This window comes from Anolis carolinensis, unplaced genomic scaffold (genome assembly GCF_035594765.1).
Source record: "Anolis carolinensis isolate JA03-04 unplaced genomic scaffold, rAnoCar3.1.pri scaffold_14, whole genome shotgun sequence".
NCBI lineage: Eukaryota > Metazoa > Chordata > Lepidosauria > Squamata > Dactyloidae > Anolis > Anolis carolinensis.
In genome coordinates, this window is record NW_026943825.1 from 4,187,658 (window position 1) to 4,206,679 (window position 19,022).

The 19,022-nt window shown below is 37.5% G+C and overlaps 1 protein-coding gene and 1 long non-coding RNA gene across 2 annotated transcripts in view; one reads left to right on the plus strand and one right to left on the minus strand.

Moving 5' to 3' along the window:
* Positions 1-475: 475 nt before the first annotated feature.
* LOC134294394 (uncharacterized) overlaps positions 476-19,022 on the minus strand; it is a 30,532-nt gene continuing 11,985 nt past the window's right edge. Inside the window, exons 3-4 of the long non-coding RNA XR_010001315.1 lie at positions 16,185-16,289; positions 476-2,745 (exon numbers count right to left, since the gene is read on the minus strand). This is a non-coding gene — a long non-coding RNA (uncharacterized LOC134294394). The remainder of the gene's footprint in view (positions 2,746-16,184; positions 16,290-19,022) is intronic.
* Positions 2,603-17,470, plus strand: LOC134294393 (NXPE family member 4-like). Its single transcript, XM_062965300.1, has 6 exons — positions 2,603-2,737; positions 4,744-4,798; positions 8,149-8,824; positions 11,697-11,758; positions 13,218-13,442; positions 16,213-17,470. Exons 1-6 carry the CDS (start codon positions 2,603-2,605, stop codon positions 16,746-16,748), a joined length of 1,689 nt encoding a protein of 562 aa, XP_062821370.1. The 3' UTR covers positions 16,749-17,470.

Genomic DNA, 19,022 nt, shown 5'->3' on the forward strand with positions numbered 1-19,022 from the left:
AAGTATGGAACCCTGCGCAGACGGAGAAGCCTTAGCATTGAACGGTTGTGTTGTTAAAGTGCGAAGTATGGAACCCTGCGCAGACGGAGAAGCCTTAGCATTGAACGGTTGTGTTGTTAAAGTACGAAGTATGGAACCCTGCGCAGACGGAGAAGCCTTAGCATTGAACGGTTGTGTTGTTAAAGTGCCAAGTATGGAACCCTGCGTTTAAGCAACGTGCAGTCATTGAATCCTTGACAGCAGAAGGTGTCACCCCAAAGGAGATTCTTTCGAGAATGCAAGCTGTTTATCGTGATGGTGTTGATGTGAGTCCTGTGCGTCGTTGGGTGAGTAAATTTAAAGATCTGACCTACGTGACAAGTTGGACGTCCTGTGACAGCAACCACCAAGTTTCACAAGCAAAAGGTGGACAGATTGATTCAGGATGATCATCATATCACTCAGAGAGAAATTTCAAGCACAATCAGCATTTCACAAGAAGGCGTGGGTCACATTATTGCTTTGCTTGGCTATCGGATATTGGGAGAACTGTGAGACGCCGGTTGCGGAAACAGAGTGTTGACTTCTCAGTGACGGCTTCAGAAAACTTGTTCATCGTTGGCAGAAACGTATCCAATTGTCTGGTGAGTATATGGAAATAGTGGTAGTTAAAGAGCACATTCTACGGATTATTTTTGCGTTTGATTTATTAATCAAATTATTATCCAAGCCCACGTAATGAAGGTGGAGGCATTAGTTTTCATTCAACCCTCATACAATGCAGCAATGTAGTCAATCGTGATATTTTGGTGCTAAATTCGTAAATACAGTAATTACTACATAGCATTACTGCGCATTGAACTACTTTTATTTATTTGTACAGTAGAGTGTCGCTTATCCAACGTTCTGGATTATCCAACGCATTTTTGTAGTCAATGTTTTCAATACATCGTGATATTTTGGTGCTAAATTTGTAAATATAGTAATTACTACATAGCATTACTGCGTATTAAACTACTTTTTCTGTCAAATTTGTTGTATAACATGATGTTTTGATGCTTAATTTGTAAAATCATAACCTAATGTTTAATAGGCTTTTCCCTAATCCCTCCTTATTATCCAACATATTCGCTTATCCAACGTTCTGCCGGCCCGTTTATGTTGGATAAGTGAGACTCTACTGTATTTACTTTTTCTGTCAAATTCGTTGTATAACATGACCCAGTGTGCCCATCACCACCGGGACCACCTGCACTGGTTTCTGCCAGAGTCTTTGAAGTTCAATCTTGAGGTCCTGAGTTTTTCCTCTTGTTTTTCGTCAATGTGACTGTCACCTGGGATGGCGACATCAATGATCCAAACCTTTTTCTTTTCCACAACTGAGATGTCTGGTGTGTTTGTCAGTCTGGATTCGGAAGTCCCACAGTATCTTTGCATGCTCATTTTTCAATACTTTTGCAGGTTTGTGATCCCACCAGTTCTTTGCTGCTGGGAGGTGGGACTTGAGGCATAAGTTCCAATGAATCATTTGGGCCACATAGTTGTGCCTCTGTTTGTAGTCTGTCTGTGCAATTTTCTTACAGCAGCTGAGGATATGATCCATGGTTTCGTCGGTTTCCTTGCACAGTCCACATTTTGGGTCATCAGCTGATTTTTCGATCTTGCCCTTAATTGCATTTGTTCTGATGGCTTAATAATAATAATAATAATAATAAAACTTTATTTATACCCCGACACCATCTCCCCGTGGGGACTCGGGGCGGCTTGCTTCTGGGCTGCAAGGATCAGGCCTTCCGTCTCCTTCTTCAGGGTCCCATTCGTGAGCCAGAGCCAGGTCTTCTCCTTATCAGCTTTTCCTTCAATTTTGTCAAGGAACTTTCCATGCAATGTTTTGTTGTGCCAACTGTTGTGTACAGCTGTTGTGTACAGCTCTAGTTTGTAGTGCGGTTTTCTTGTTATTATTGTTATATATGTGTGTGTGTTTATATGTAAATATATATATACAATATAATTTACAATAATATGTAATAATTATAACATATTGTATATACATATAATATTCATAATATTATATTGTAATACGATATAGTACTAATAATACAATATAATAATATTAATTATATATCATATTTTACATGTAATATTACTAATAATATTACAATATGTTGATACAGTACAATATAGTAATTTGTTACCAGTATTGTACTATACTAATATAATATTGTATGTAAATTTAATTTGTAAGCCGCTCTGAGTCCCCTTCGGGGTGAGAAGGGCGTCATATAAATGTAGCAAATAAATAAATAAATTATTATTATTATTATTACTATTATTATTATTATTATTAAGACCCATTGGTACACATCAGATGTCTCTCCAAAGCTGAATCCCATCTATTCATCATCATCATCATCTTTGGAAAAGCTCCCAGGACTCAGCAAGACGGAGATTAAATACGATCCATGATTTCCAAGGTGTTAAGACTTGTCCAAATATATTAATGTTTCCTCTTGGGCTTCGAGCCAGATAGAGACAACCACGTCATTAGCTTTTGAGCCTATAAACAAAAAAAACAGTTTTAAGTCTTGATCCGGCGCAAGGTTTTGCTCCTTGCCCGCGCCAAATGTCAAAAGGGGACAATTTTGTTGTTTTCCGCAGGATGAGAATGGACTGTGCCTCGAAGAAGACAACTTTCGTATGTCTTTTCCTTGGAGCCGTTGTCATCCTCAGCTTCTCTTTCCATCGAACCGAAATCAAGGTAGGACCCTACAATAGGAAAGCAGAGTTATGAGACAAAAAATAAATATGGGTTGCTGCGAGTTTTCCGGGCTGTATGGCCATGTTGCGGAAGCATTCTCTCCTGACGTTTCTCCCACATCTATGGCAGGCATCCTCAGAGGTTGTGAGGTCTGTTGCAAACTGGGCAAGTGAGATTTATATATCTGTGGAATGATGTCCAGGGTGGGAGAAAGAACTCTTGTCTGTTAGAGACAAGTTTGAATGTTAGAATTGGCTAGCATTGAATGGCCTTGCAGCTTCAAAGCCTGGTTGCTTCCTGCCGGGGGGAAATCCTTTGTTGGGAGGTGTGAGTTGGCCCTGATTGTTTCCTGTCTGGAATTCCCCTGTTTTCTGAATGTTGATCTTTATTTACTGTCCTGATTTTAGAGTTTTTTTAATACAGTAGAGTCTCACTTATCCAACACTCGCTTATCCAACGTTCTGGATTATCCAACGCATTTTTGTAGTCAATGTTTTCAATATATAGTGATATTTTGGTGCTAAATTCATAAATACAGTAATTACTACATAGCATTACTGCGTATTGAACTCCTTTTTCTGCCAAATTTGTTGTATAACATGATGTTTTGGTGCTTCATTTGTAAAATCATAACCTAATTTGATGTTTAATAGGCTTTTACTTAATCCCTCCTTATTATCCAACATATTCGCTTATCCAACATTCTGCCAGCCCGTTTATGTTGGATAAGTGAGACTCTACTGTACTTCAATCATTATTATTGTTATTATTATTATTATTTACTGACACAAAAAAAACAGTATGACACAATAAACAAGATGTATATGCTGGATTTCGTATTACAAAATCACAAGTCGAACACTTCCCAAGCATTTAGGACTGTGTGATGTATGTATGTATTTATTAATAATAATAATAATAATAATTATTATTATTATTATTATTATTATTATTATTATGTATTTATTATGTATGTATTAATAATAATAATAATAATGTTGTTCTTTATTTACTGTCCTGATTTTAGAGTTCTTTTAATACTCGAAACGTTATTATTATGATTATGATTATGATTATGATTATTATTATTATTATTATTTACTGAAATAAAAACATAGTATGACACAGCAAGCGAGATGTATATGCTGGATTTCGTATTACAAAAGCACAAGTCGAACACTTAGCATTTAGGACTGTGTGATGTATGTATGTATTTATTATTATTAATAATAATAATAATAATAATAATGTATTTATTATGTATGTATGTATTAATAATAATAATAATGTTGTTCTTTATTTACTGTCCTGATTTTAGAGTTCTTTTAATACTCCAAACGTTATTATTATGATTATTATTATTATTATTTACTGAAACAAAAACATAGTATGACACAGCAAGCGAGATGTATATGCTGTATTTCGTATTACAAAAGCACAAGTCGAACACTTCCCAAGCATTTAGGACTGTGTGATGTATGTATGTATTTATTATTATAAATTATTATTATTATTATTATTATTATTATTATTATTATTATGTATTTATTATGTATGTATTAATAATAATAATAATAATAATAATAATAATAATAATAATAATAATAATAATAATGTTGTTCTTTATTTACTGTCCTGATTTTAGAGTTCTTTTAATACTCCAAATGTTATGATTATGATTATGATTATTATTTACTGAAACAAAAGCATAGTATGACACAGCAAGCGAGATGTATATGCTGGATTTCGTATTACAAAAACACAAGTCGAACACTTCCCAAGCATTTAGGACTGTGTGATGTATGTATGTATTTATTAATAATAATAATAATTATTATTATTATTATTTGAAACACAACAAGATGAGTCCACAGCAGACACTCTGCTGGCTGTTGTATTGGATCATATTCCGGACACTTCCCAAGTATCTAGGATTATTTATTATTTATTTATTACAATATTTATATAGGATTACTTTTATTATTATTATTATTTCCCATCTCAAGGAAACTCCCCGACTCAGAGGCAACGTGGAAGGAGACAGCATTACTGCAGTTTCAGGTAAGAATCTTTTATAGTTTCTTTAATCATAGTGTATTGTTTCAAATAACACAGAGGAGAAAATAAAGAGGTGTCTTGCAAACAGTGCTCATTCTTTTCCTGAGGAAGTACAGTTTATAGTCCCGTCGCATTTCCACGATATTTAATTCTCTATATATAAAAGAGTGATGGAATCAGGGCACCGGACAAAACAACAAAACTACAGGCCCCCCAACCTCGAAATTTGACAATACAACCCATCATCCACGGCTCTAGGTTGATACAACAAAAAGAAAAGAAAAATAAAGTCCTAATTAGAGGGAAAGGAATAATTGTTTTTATTCAATTGCTGCCAGTTAGAGGGCTAAGCTCCGCCCACTTGGTCTCCTAGCAACCTACTCAGCCCAGGGGACAGGCAGAGTTAGGCCTCAGGCCTCTTCCACACTGCCTATAAGATACAGATTATCTGATTTTAACTAGATTATATGGCAGTGTAGAGTCAAGGCCCTTCCATACAACTATATTACCCATTTATAATCTTACTAGGTGTGCCCGGCCACGCGTTGCTCTATGCTTCTGTTACTATTACAGTAGTCTCTCACTTATCCAACACTCGCTTATCCAACGTTCTGGATTATCCAAGGCATTTTTGTCGTCAATGTTTTCAATACATCGTGATATTTTGGTGCTAAATTCGTAAATACAGTAATTACAACATAACATTACTGTGTATTGAACTACTTTTTCTGTCAAATTTGTTGTATAACATGATGTTTTGGTGCTTAATTTGTAAACCCATAACCTAATTTGATGTTTAATAGGTTTTTCCTTAATCCCTCCTCATTATTTATTTATTTGCGACATTTATATACCGCCCTTCTCACCCCGAAGGGGACTCAGGGCGGTTTACAAGTATATATACATACAATATATTATATTATACAACTATATTGCAATATTATTAGTAATATTGCATGTAATATAAATATACAATTATAATAGTGAATTATAATTATTATTACATTGTATTACAACATAATATTATTAATATTAATGTTATATATATTCATATATTATCCAACATATTCACTTATCTAACGTTCTGCTGGCCTGTTTATGTTGGATAAGTTTGGTTAAGTTTGACTCTACTGTATTATTATTATTATTATTATCATCATCATCATCTTCATCATCATTGTTATGTAGAGGCTGGATGGTTTATGGATAAGTTTATGTTGGATAAGTTTGGATAAGTTTGACTCTACTGTATTATTATTATTATTATCATCATCATCATCTTCATCATCATTGTTATGTAGAGGCTGGATGGTTTATGGATAAGTTTATGTTGGATAAGTTTGGATAAGTTTGACTCTACTGTATTATTATTATTATTATCATCATCATCATCTTCATCATCATTGTTATGTAGAGGCTGGATGGCCATCTGTCAGGAGTGCTTGGTAGAAGGAATACCACCACTACCTCAACAATTTCTCACCAACACACCAGACAACGCCACAGCAACGCGTGGCCGGGCACAGCTAGTAATACAGTAGAGTCTCACTTATCCAAGCCTCGCTTATCCAAGCTTCTGGATAATCCAAGCCATTTTTGTAGTCAATGTTTTCAATATATTGTGATATTTTGGTGCTAAATTCGTAAATACAGTAATTACAAAATAACATTACTGCGTATTGAACTACTTTTTCTGTCAAATTTGTTGTATAACATGATTTTTTGGTGCTTAATTTGTAAAATCATAACCTAATTTGATGTTTAATAGGTTTTTCCTTAATCCCTCCTCATTATCCAACATATTCACTTATCCAACGTTCTGCTGCCCTGTTTATGTTGGATAAGTTTGACTCTACTGTATTATTATTATTATTATTATTATTATTATCATCATCATCATCTTCTTCATCATCATTGTTATGTAGAGGCTGGATGGCCATCTGTCAGGAGTGCTTGGTAGAAGGAATACCACCACTACCTCAACAATTTCTCACCAACACCACCAGACAACGCCACAGCAACGCGTGGCCGGGCACAGCTAGTAATACAGTAGAGTCTCGCTTATCCAAGCTTCTGGATTATCCAAGCCATTTTTGTAGTCAATGTTTTCAATATATTGTGATATTTTGGTGCTAAATTCGTAAATACAGTAATTACAACATAACATTATTGCATATTGAACTACTTTTTCTGTCAAATTTGTTGTATAACATGATGTTTTGGTGCTTAATTTGTAAACCCATAACCTAATTTGATGTTTAATAGGCTTTTCCTTAATCCTTCCTTATTATCCAAGATATTCGCTTATCCAAGCTTCTGCCGGCCAGTTTAGCTTGGATTAGTGAGACTGTACTGCAGGGGTCCCCAAACTAAGGCCCGGGGGCCGGATGCGGCCCTCCGAGGTCATTTACCTGGCCCCCGCCCTCAGTTTTATAATATAATATATTGTATATACATATAATATTGACAATATTATAACGTAATACAATATAACACTAATAATAATACCATATAATAATATTAATTATATATTCTATATTACATATAATATTACTAATAATATTACAGTATAGTTCAATATAGTAATATATAATGCTAATATTGTGCTATGCTAATAATATAATATATTATATGTACATATAATTTGTAAGCCACTCTGAGTCCCCTTTGGGGTGAGAAGGGTGTGATACAAATGTAGTAAATAAATTCAGTAAATAATTAAATAATAAATAAATACATTTTACACTTAGGCTCGCCCAAAGTCTGAAATGACTTGAAGGCACACAACAACAACAACAACAACAACAACAACAACCCTAATTAACTTGACTATCTCACTGGCCAGAAGCAGGACCACACTTCCCATTGAAATCCTGATAAATGTATGTTGAGTTAAAATTGTTTTTATTTTTAAATATTGTATTGTTCTTTCATTGTTCTTGTTGTTGTTGTTGTTTTTGCACTACAAATAAGACATGTGCAGTGTGCATCGGAATTTGTTTGTATTTTTTTTTTTCAAATGATAATCCGGCCCCTCCACAGTCTGAAGGATTGTGGACCGGCCCTCGGATTAAAAAGTTTGAGGACCCCTGCTCTACTGTATATAAGAAAATCATCAGTAACACAAACAAAGCAATTTTAATGGGTTTTTCACTTGTATTATGTGCATAGACCAGGCATGGGCAAACTTGGGTCCTCCAAGTGTTTTGGACTCCAACGCCCACCATTCCTAACAGCCTACCGGCTGTTAGGAATGGTGGGCGTTGGAGTCCAAAACACTTGGAGGACCCAAGTTTGCCCATGCCTGGTATAGATGTTCAGGTCTTATTTAAACGAGAATCTTTCCATCCAAGATGCTCCAGGAGAAGACCTCATTCCGGCCTGGATGGAGAGGGCACGCAAGGAGCAAGAAGTCCAAGAGTTAGTGGCCAAACTGGACCGGCGCTTCCCCCGGTTGACCTTCGCCAGACTCAACAAAACCTCCAGCGCCTCAAAGAGCAAAGCCAGCCTGGTGAACCCCAAGGCGTCCTACTGTCTTGGAGACCAGTTGATGGTCCGGCTGGACGTGTTTGACCGCTTGGGATGGAGGAAGAGCCACGGAGGAGACTTCTTGAGGGCCAGAGTCTTCTCCCCGAAACTCAAGGCCGGAGCCGCCGGGCACATCCAAGACTTTGGCAACGGGAAGTACTTGGTCCGCTTCCCCTTATTCTGGGAAGGGGAGGTGAAGGTCTCGCTCTCGCTCTTCCACCCCAGCGAAGGGGTCTCGGCACTCTGGGCGGCGAGGAAAAGAGGCTACGACAAAATCGCCTTCGTGGGCACCTTCTTGAATGGAACGGACATGGTTTCAGCCGAATGCTCCTTGGAAAGGACGGCAAACGCAGAGCTGTGCGAATATCTAGACCGACGTGACCAAGAGGCCTTCTACTGTCTCAAGCACAAGAAGGTCTCCTGTGAGGCCTTCATCCGTCTCAGGTCCTACAACACCAATGTCTCCTACCTCACTGACTTGGAGCGGAGTCTTTTACAGAGGTATTGGGCTCCCATCAAGATCCTACCCAGCCTTTGTATTATTATTATTATTATTATTATTATTATTATTATTATTATTATTATAAAATAATAATGGTAATGATTATTATGATTATGATTATTATTATTATTCACCAATACATCACACAGTCCTAGACACTTGGGAAGTGTCCGACGTGTGATCTAATACAACAGCCAGCAGAGTATCTGCTGTGGACTCATCTTGTTGTGTTAATAATAATACCGTAGAGTCTCACTTATCCAACATAAACGGGCCGGCAGAACATTGGATAAGTGAATATGTTGGATAATAAGGAGAGATTAAGAAAAAGCCTATTAAACATCAAATTAGGTTATGATTTTACAAATTAAGCCCCAGACATCATGTTATACAACACATTTGACAGAAAAAGTAGTTCAATACACAGTAATGTTATGTTGTAATTACTGTATTTACAAAATTAGCACAAAAATATCACGTTATATTGAAAACATTGACTACAAAAACGCGTTGGATAATCCAGAACGTTGGATAAGTGAATGTTGGATAAGTGAGACTCTACTGTATTATTATTAATATTATTATTATAAAATAATAATGGTAATGATTATTATTATGATTATGATTATTATTATTATTATTCACCAATACATCACACAGTCCTAGACACTTGGGAAGTGTCCGACGTGTGATCTAATACAACAGCCAGCAGAGTATCTGCTGTGGACTCATCTTGTTGTGTTAATAATAATACCGTAGAGTCTCACTTATCCAACATAAACGGGCTGGTAGAATGTTGGATAAGCGAATATTTATTTATTTATTTATTTATTTACAGTATTTATATCCCGCCCTTCTTTCTCACCCCGAAGGGGACTCAGGGCGGATTACAATGAACACATATATGGCAAACATTCAATGCCAATAGACAAACAACATTCAGTTTTTAGACAGACACAGAGGCATTTTTTAACATCTTCCAGCTTCACGATTTCCGGCCACAGGGGGAGCTGTTGCTTCACCGTCCATTGGTGGCTGTTCTTCCTCTTCTTTTCCTCGTGAGCAGTTTTATGGTGTTGTAGATTAGTTAAATTAGCCTCCCGCATAAAGCGTCCCTAAATTTCCCTAATTGACAGATTCAACTGTCTTTCGGGGCTGCTAGGTCAACAGCAAGCCGGGGCTATTTTTTTTAATTTTTTTTTTATGGTCGGAGGCTTAACCCGACCCGGGCTTCGAACTCATGACCTCTCGGTCAGTAGTGATTTATAGCAGCTGGTTACTAGCTAGTTGCGCCACAGCCCGGCCCCAATATGTTGGATAATAAGGAGGGATTAAGGAAAAGCCTATTAAACATCAAATTAGGTTATGATTTTACAAATGAAGCACCAAAACATCATGTTATACAACAAATTTGACAGAAAAAGTAGTTCAATATGCAGTAATGCTATGTAGTAATTACTGTATTTACGAATTTAGCACCAAATATATCACGATATATTGAAAACATTGACTACAAAAATGGCTTGGATTATCCAGAATGTTGGATAAGCGAGTGTTGGATAAGTGAGACTCTACTATATTATAAAATAATAATGGTAATGATGATGATTATTATTATTATTCACCGATACATCACACAGTCCTAGACACCTGAGAAGTGTCCGACGTGTGATCCAATACAACAGCCAGCAGAGTATCTGCTGTGGACTCATCTTGTTGTGTTAATAATAATAATAATAATACATCCTAGACACTTGGGAAGTGTTCGACTTGTGATTTTGTGATACGAAATCCAGCATATCTATCTTGTTTGCTGTGTCATAATAATAATAATAATAATAATAATAATAATAATAATAATAATAATAATAATAAATGCAGTAACATCACACAGTCCTAGACACTTGGGAAGTGTCCGACGTGTGATCTAATACAACAGCCAGCAGAGTATCTGCTGTGGACTCATTTTGTTGTGTTAATAATAATAATAATAATAATAATAATACATCCTAGACACTTGGGAAGTGTTCGACTTGTGATTTTGTGATACGAAATCCAGCATATCTATCTTGTTTGCTGTGTCATAATAATAATAATAATAATAATAATAATAATAATAATAATAATGATAATAATAAATGCAGTAACATCACATAGTCCTAGACACTTGGGAAGTGTCCGACGTGTGATCTAATACAACAGCCAGCAGAGTATCTGCTGTGGACTCATCTTGTTGTGTTAATAATAATAATAATAATAATACATCCTAGACACTTGGGAAGTGTTCGACTTGTGATTTTGTGATACGAAATCCAGCATATCTATCTTGTTTGCTGCGTCATAATAATAATAATAATAATAATAAATGCAGTAAAATAATAATAAATAGAGTAAAATAATAAATGTATTAATAATAATAAAAATAGAGTAAAATAAATGTAAAAGTAACAACAATAATAGAGTAAAATAATAAATGTAATACAGTAGAGTCTTACTTATCCAACATAAACGGGCTGGCAGAATGTTGGATAAGCGAATATGTTGGATAATAAGGAGAGGAAAAGCCTATTAAACATCAAATTAGGTTATGATTTTACAAATTAAGCACCAAAACATCATGTTATACAACAAATTTGACAGAAAAAGCAGTTCAATATGCAGTAATGCTATGTAGTAATTACTGTATTTACGAATTTAGCACCAAAATATCATGATATATTGAAAACATTGACTACAAAAATACATTGGATAATCCAGAACGTTGGATAAGCGAGTGTTGGATAAGTGAGTACTTAGGAATGGAAGTTTTGTCTATTTGTATTAAGTCTATATCTTTTTGTGCCTTACCCTATTTTCTCTCTTTTATGGAAGGTCCAACATTGGAGTTGAAATCCCTCACAAGTTGAGATCGATTCGCGTTCAGCCTTGCAAAAGTGAGTCTCAAACGTTCTGTGTTTCGTTGGGACAAACTTGAAACAAGGGGTCCTTGTATTTATCAGAATCGCATTTCAGACAAGGAAAGGGAAAAACATTAGATTTATCTCTATCTTTCGACTGAGAATATTTTCAAGCCGAATCTGTATTTAATCCATAGTTAAGATAGCAAAAATTATGAACGAGGAATGCAGCCGTTTGCTTTGGCCTGAACCAACTGGGAAGGAGATATTCTGTCCCGTCTTTTCTTGCCGAATTATCAGATGGAAAAAAACTTTGAAACCAGTTTAGAGCAATTGCGGAAGTGAATGCTGCAACCGTTTAGCTCAGGGGTCCCCAAACTTTTTAAACAGGGGGCCAGTTCACGATCCTCTGGACCATTGGAAGGCCGGACTATAGTTGGCCACCGAGCAACAACAACAACAACAACAACAACAAAGAGTGTTGGAAGAGACCCTTTGGGCCATAGAGTCCAATCCCCTTCTGCCTTTGTGCACCAAAAGCACAACCAAAGCACCCCTGACAGATGGCCACCCAGCCTCAATGTTAATAATAATAATAATAATAATAATAATAATAAAGGGTTGGAAGAGACCCCTAGGGCCATTTAGTCCAATCCCCTTCTGCCTTTGTGCACCGAAAGCACAAACAAAGCACCCCTGACAGATGGCCACCCAGCCTCAATGTTAATAACAATAATAATAATAATAATAATAATAATAATAATAATAATAATAATAATGGGTTGGAAGAGACCCCTAGGGCCATTTAGTCCAATCCCCTTCTGCCTTTGTGCACCGAAAGCACAAACAAAGCACCCCTGACAGATGGCCACCCAGCCTCAATGTTGTTAATAATAATAATAATAATAATAATAATAATAATAATAATAATAATGGGTTGGAAGAGACCCCTAGGGCCATTTAGTCCAATCCTCTTCTGCCTTTGTGCACCGAAAGCACAAACAAAGCACCCCTGACAGATGGCCACCCAGCCTCAATGTTAATAATAATAATAATAATAATAATAATAATAATAATAATATAAAGAGGGTTGGAAGAGACCGCTTGGGCCATTTAGTCCAACCCCCTTCTGCCTTTGTGCACCAAAAGCACAAGCAAAGCACCCCTGACCGATGGCCACCCGGCCTCAATGTTGTTAATAATAATAATAAGAAGAAGAAGAAGAGTTGGAAGAGAAGAAGAGACCTCTTGGGTCATTTAGCCCAACCCCCTTCTGCCCTTGTGCCGTGGGGGCCGGATAAATGGCTTCGATGGGCCACATCCGGCCCCCGGGCCTTAGTTTGGGGACCCCTGGTTTCGCTTTTGCCTGAGCTGCAAAGGGCAAAATTCTTCTTCTTCCTTTCCAATAAATTAACGGGGTGCAAAGTGCTTTTGCAATGTGAATCCAGTTTTGCAAGGAGTGTCATTTCTTTGTGTTTGCTTTTCTTATTGCCAGGCAACAAGGCAGCCCCAAAAAGCCAGAAATGCCCCCTCGGGATGGGCTCCCCTTCGCCCAGCGGCTTTTTCTGGCAGAACCGATGGCACCCCGTTTTGTGCGACATCCCCGCCTTTGACAATTTCACGCGGCAGTTGGACACTTGCCTGAAAGGGAAGCAAATCTACCTGATGGGAGACTCGACAGCACGGCAGTGGATTGAGTACTTCACCAGGAAAGCGCCCAGTACGTTTCACTAGGATACGGCACACGCCTGGCTTCTCGTTCCCTAAATCATTGCATTTAGTTCTTGATGACTTCGGATTGTGTTCTCTGTGTACCGTATATACTCAAGTATAAGCCGACCCGAATATAAGCCGAGGCACCTAATTTTACCACAAAAAAACTGGGAAAACATTGACTCCAGTATAAGCCGAGGGTGGTAAATTTCAGAAATAAAATCAGATACAGTAGAGTCTCATTTATCCAAGCTAAACGGGCCGGCAGAAGCTTGGATAAGCGAATATCTTGGATAATAAGGAGGGATTAAGGAAAAGCCTATTAAACATCAAATTAGGTTATGATTTTACAAATTAAGCACCAAAACTTCATGTTATACAACAAATTTGACAGAAAAAGTAGTTCAATATGCAGTAAAGTTATGTTGTAATTCCTGTATTTACGAATTTAGCACCAAGATATCACGATATATTGAAAACATTGACTACAAAAATGGCTTGGATTATCCAGATGCTTGGATAAGCGAGGCTTGGATAAGTGAGACTCTACTGTACCAATAAAATTACATTAATTGAGGCATCCGTAGGTTACGTGTTTTTGAATATTTACATAAAGCACAAATTTAAGATAAGACTGTCCAACTCTGATTAAATCATTATTCTCATCTTCTTCAATGTCAATGTGCTTATGTATCCTTTTAATAACAATAGAGTAAAATAATACATGTAATAATAATAATAAATAATACAGGAAAATAATACATGTAGTAATAAATAGAGTAAAATCTATATATACAAATGAGTGATGGCATCACGGCGACCCACAAAACAACAAAACTACAGGCCCCCCAACCTCGAAATTTGACAACACAACCCATCATCCACGGCTCTAGGTTGATAGAACAAAAAGAAAAGCAAAATAAAGTCCTAATTAGAGGGAGAGCAATAATTGTTTTTATCCAATGGCTGCCAGTTTAGAGGGCTAATCTCTGCCCACTTGGTCTCCTAGCAACCAACTCAGCCAAGGGACAGCCAGGGTTCAGTTAGGGGACAGGCAGATTTAGGCCTCACTTAGGCTTCTTCCACAGATTATCTAATTTGCACTGGATTATATGGCAGTGTAGACTCAAGGCCCTTCCACCATACTTCGCCACAGTACTAAATATAATAATAAGATCAGCGTGAAATAATAATAATAATAATAATAATAATAATAATAATAATAATAATAAATAAAACTTTCTTTATATACCGCCTTATCTCCCGGATGGGACTCAGGGTGGTTTACAGTGATAAAAGCAACACATAACATTACATAACAACATAACACATTATTAAACAAAGTAAAAAAATACAATTATAACAATAAATAACACTTACATGACCAGATCAAGGGGACGGGAACCATAAACCCAATATATTAAAATGCATCATTTTAGGCTAGGGAAAGGTTGTGCAATATATTCATTATAAATGTATTAATAATAACAATAAAAATAGAGTAAAATAAATGTAAGACAGTAGAGTCTCACTTATCCAAGTCTCGCTTATCCAACATTCTGGATTATCCAACGCATTTTTGTAGTCAATGTTTTCAATATATCATGATATTTTGGTGCTAAATTCGTAAATACAGTAATTACTGCATAGCATTACTGCGTATTGAACTACTTTTTCTGTCAAATTTGTTGTATAACATGATGTTTTGGTGCTTAATTTGTAAAATCATAAACTAATTTGATGTTTAATAGGCTTTTCCTTAATGCCTCCTTATTATCCAACATAAGAACTTCTTCACTGTGAGGGCTGTTCGGCAGTGGAACTCTCTCCCCCGGACTGTGGTGGAGGCTCCTTCTTTGGAAGCTTTTAAGCAGAGGCTGGATGGCCATCTGTCGGGGGTGCTTTGAATGCGATTTCCTGCTTCTTAGCGGGGGGTTGGACTAGATGGCCCATGAGGTCTCTTCCAACTCTACTATTCTATGATTCTATGATTCGCTTATCCAACGTTCTGTCGGCCCGTTTATGTTGGATAAGTGAGACTCTACTGTAGTAGCAACAATAATAGAGAAAAATAATAAATGTAATACAGTTGAGTCTCACTTATCCAAGCTAAATGGACCAGCAGAAGCTTGGATAAGCTAATTTTATTTGTATCTACAGTACAGTAGAGTCTCACTAATCCAAGCCTCGCTTGTCCAAGCCTCTGGATAATCCAAGCCATTTTTGTAGTCAATGTTTCCAATATATCGTGATATTTTGGTGCTAAATTCGTAAATACAGTAATTACAACATAACATTACTGCGTATTGAACTACTTTTTCTGTCAAATTTGTTATATAACATGAAGTTTTGTTGCTTAATTTGTGAAATCATAACCTAATTTGATGTTTAATAGGCTTTTCCTTGATCAGTCCTTATAATCCAAGATATTCGCTTATCCAAGCTTCTGCCGGCCCGTTTAGCTTGGATTAGTGAGACTCTACTGTATTTTTATTTCTGAAATTTACCACCCTCGACTTATACTGGAGTCAATGTTTTCTCAGGTTTTTTTGTATATGCAAATGTGAGTAGATCAATAGGTACCGCTCCGGCGGGAAGGTAAAAGCGCTCCATTTAGTCATAAAGTTATGATGCACAATGCCGGCTCTATAAATAATGGAGATGAGCACCAACCCCCAGAGTTGGACACAACGAGACTTAATGTCAGTGGCAAACCTTTACCTGTGACCTCCCCTCCCGCCAAGCTCACCTTGATTTTGTGTCTCTTCCCATCGCAGCATTTCAATACCTCGACACCCACGGGTTTGGCAAGCACCGGAACCTGGTAGCGCTGGACCTGGCCAGGAACATCCAGCTGCAGTGGAACAAGCACAACCACCCACTGGTCACCGGCAACGATTACACGACGACGGACCACAGCTACGTGGCCCGAGAGATCGACCGCCTGGCCGGGGACGCCAACACGGCGCTGGTCCTGGCCTTGGGGCAGCACTTCCGCCCCTTCCCCATCCAGCTCTTCATCCGGCGGATGGTCAACATACGGGAGGCCATCCGGCGCCTTCTCCTGAGGAGCCCGCAGACCAAAGTGGTCATCAAGGGAGAAAACACTCGGGACTTCTACTCAGATGTTGAGCGCTTCGGGGACTTCTATGGCTTTGCTCAGAACCTCGTCCTGCGGGACATATTTAAGGGTCTGGACGTGGCTTTCATCGATGCCTGGGACATGACCATCGCCTACGGTTCCAACCAGATCCATCCTCCAGACGACGTAATTTGGAGCCAAATTCGGATTTTCTTCCACTATGTTTGCTGAGGCCGGAAAGGCCAAAAGGTACATCTGCTGCTCTGCTTGACGCTAGAGACACACCTGGGTTAGAATGAGCTATGTCGGTGTGCAATGCGTGACCGAGAGAAACGTGTATACAAGAGGCTCCGTTGTGGCATTCTTGTAGAAATATTCTGGCATTACAAAGTCCCACCAAAATATAACAACAACAACAACAACACTGGGTGCCATGCCAAAAAATCTCAGCCGGCATTTGGAAACAATAGACATTGACAAAATCACAATCTGCCAACTGCAAAAGGCCACCCGATTGGGATCTGCACACATCATCAGAAAATACATCACACAGTCCTAGACACTTGGGAACAACAACAACAACACTGGGTGCCATGATAAGAAGAAGAAGAAGAAGAAGAAGAAGAAGAAGAAGAAGAAGAAGAAGAAGAAGAAGAAGAAGAAGAAGAAGACGACGACTCTGGCAGAAACCAGTGCAGGTGGTCCCGGTGGTGATGGGCACACTGGGTGCCGTGCCTAAAGATCTCAGCCGGCATTTGGAAACAATAGACATTGACAAAATCACAATCTGCCAACTGCAAAAGGCCACCCGACTGGGATCTGCACGCATCATCCGAAAATACATCACACAGTCCTAGACACTTGGGAAGTGTTCGACTTGTGATTTTGTGATATAAAATCCAGCATATCTATCTTGTTTACTGTGTCATAATAAAATAATAATAATAACAATAGTACAATATAGTACTTTAATGCTTATATTGTGCTATGCTAATAATATACAGTAGAGTCTCACTAATCCAAGCCTCATTTATCCAAGCCTCTGGATAATCCAAGCCATTTTTGTAGTCAATGTTTTCAATATATCGTGATATTATGGTGCTAAATTCGTAAATACAGTAATTACTACATAGCATTACTGCGTATTGAACTACTTTTTCTGCCAAATTTGTTGTCTAACATGATGTTTTGGTGCTTAATTTGTAAAATCATAACCTAATTTGATGTTTAATAGGCTTTTCCTTAATGCCTCCTTATTATCCAACATATTCGCTTATTCAACATTCTGCCGGCCCGGTTATGTTGGATAAGTGAGACTCTACTGTATATACAAGAGGCTCCGTTGTGGCATTCTTGTAGAAATATTCTGGCATTACAAAGTCCCACCAAAATATAATAATAATAATAATAATAATAATAATAATAATAATAATAATAATAATAATAATAATACTCTGGCAGAAACCAGTGCAGGTGGTCCTGGTGGTGATGGGCACACTGGGTGCCATGCCAAAAGATCTCAGCCGGCATTTGGAAACAATAGACATTGACAAAATCACGATCTGCCAACTGCAAAAGGCCACCCTACTGGGATCTGCAGGCATCATCCGAAAATACATCACACAGTCCTAGACACTTGGGAACAACAACAACAACACTGGGTGCCATGCCAAAAGATCTCAGCCAGCATTTGGAAACAATAGACATTGACAAAATTACGATCTGCCAACTGCAAAAGGCCACCCTACTGGGATCTGCACACATCATCCGAAAATACATCACACAGTCCTAGACACTTGGGAACAACAACAACAACACTGGGTGCCATGCCAAAAGATCTCAGCCGGCATTTGGAAACAATAGACATTGACAAAATCACGATCTGCCACCTGCAAAAGGCCACCCTGCTGGGATCTGCGCGCATCATCCGAAAATACATCACACAGTCCTAGACACTTGGGAAGTGTTCGACTTGTGGTTTTGTGACATGAAATCCAGCATATCTATCTTGTTTGCTGTGTCATAATAAAATAATAATAATAATAATAACAATAGTACAATATAGTACTTTAATGCTTATATTGTGCTATGCTAATAATATACAGTAGAGTCTCACTAATCCAAGCCTCACTTATCCAAGCCTCTGGATAATCCAAGCCATTTTTGTAGTCAATGTTTTCAATATATCGTGATATTATGGTGCTAAATTCGTAAATACAGTAGTTACTACATAGCATTACTGCGTATTGAACTACTTTTTCTGCCAAATTTGTTGTCTAACATGATGTTTTGGTGCTAACTGGCAGCAATTGGATAAAAACAATTATTCCTCTCCCTCTAATTAGGACTTTATTTTTCTTTTCTTTTTGTTGTATCAACCTAGAAGCGTGGATGAGGGGTTGTGCTGTCCATTTTTGAGGTTGTGGGGTGTTTAGTTTTGTTGTTTTGTCCGCTGCCATGATTCCATCACTCTTTTATATATATAGATTAAATGTAATATTACTA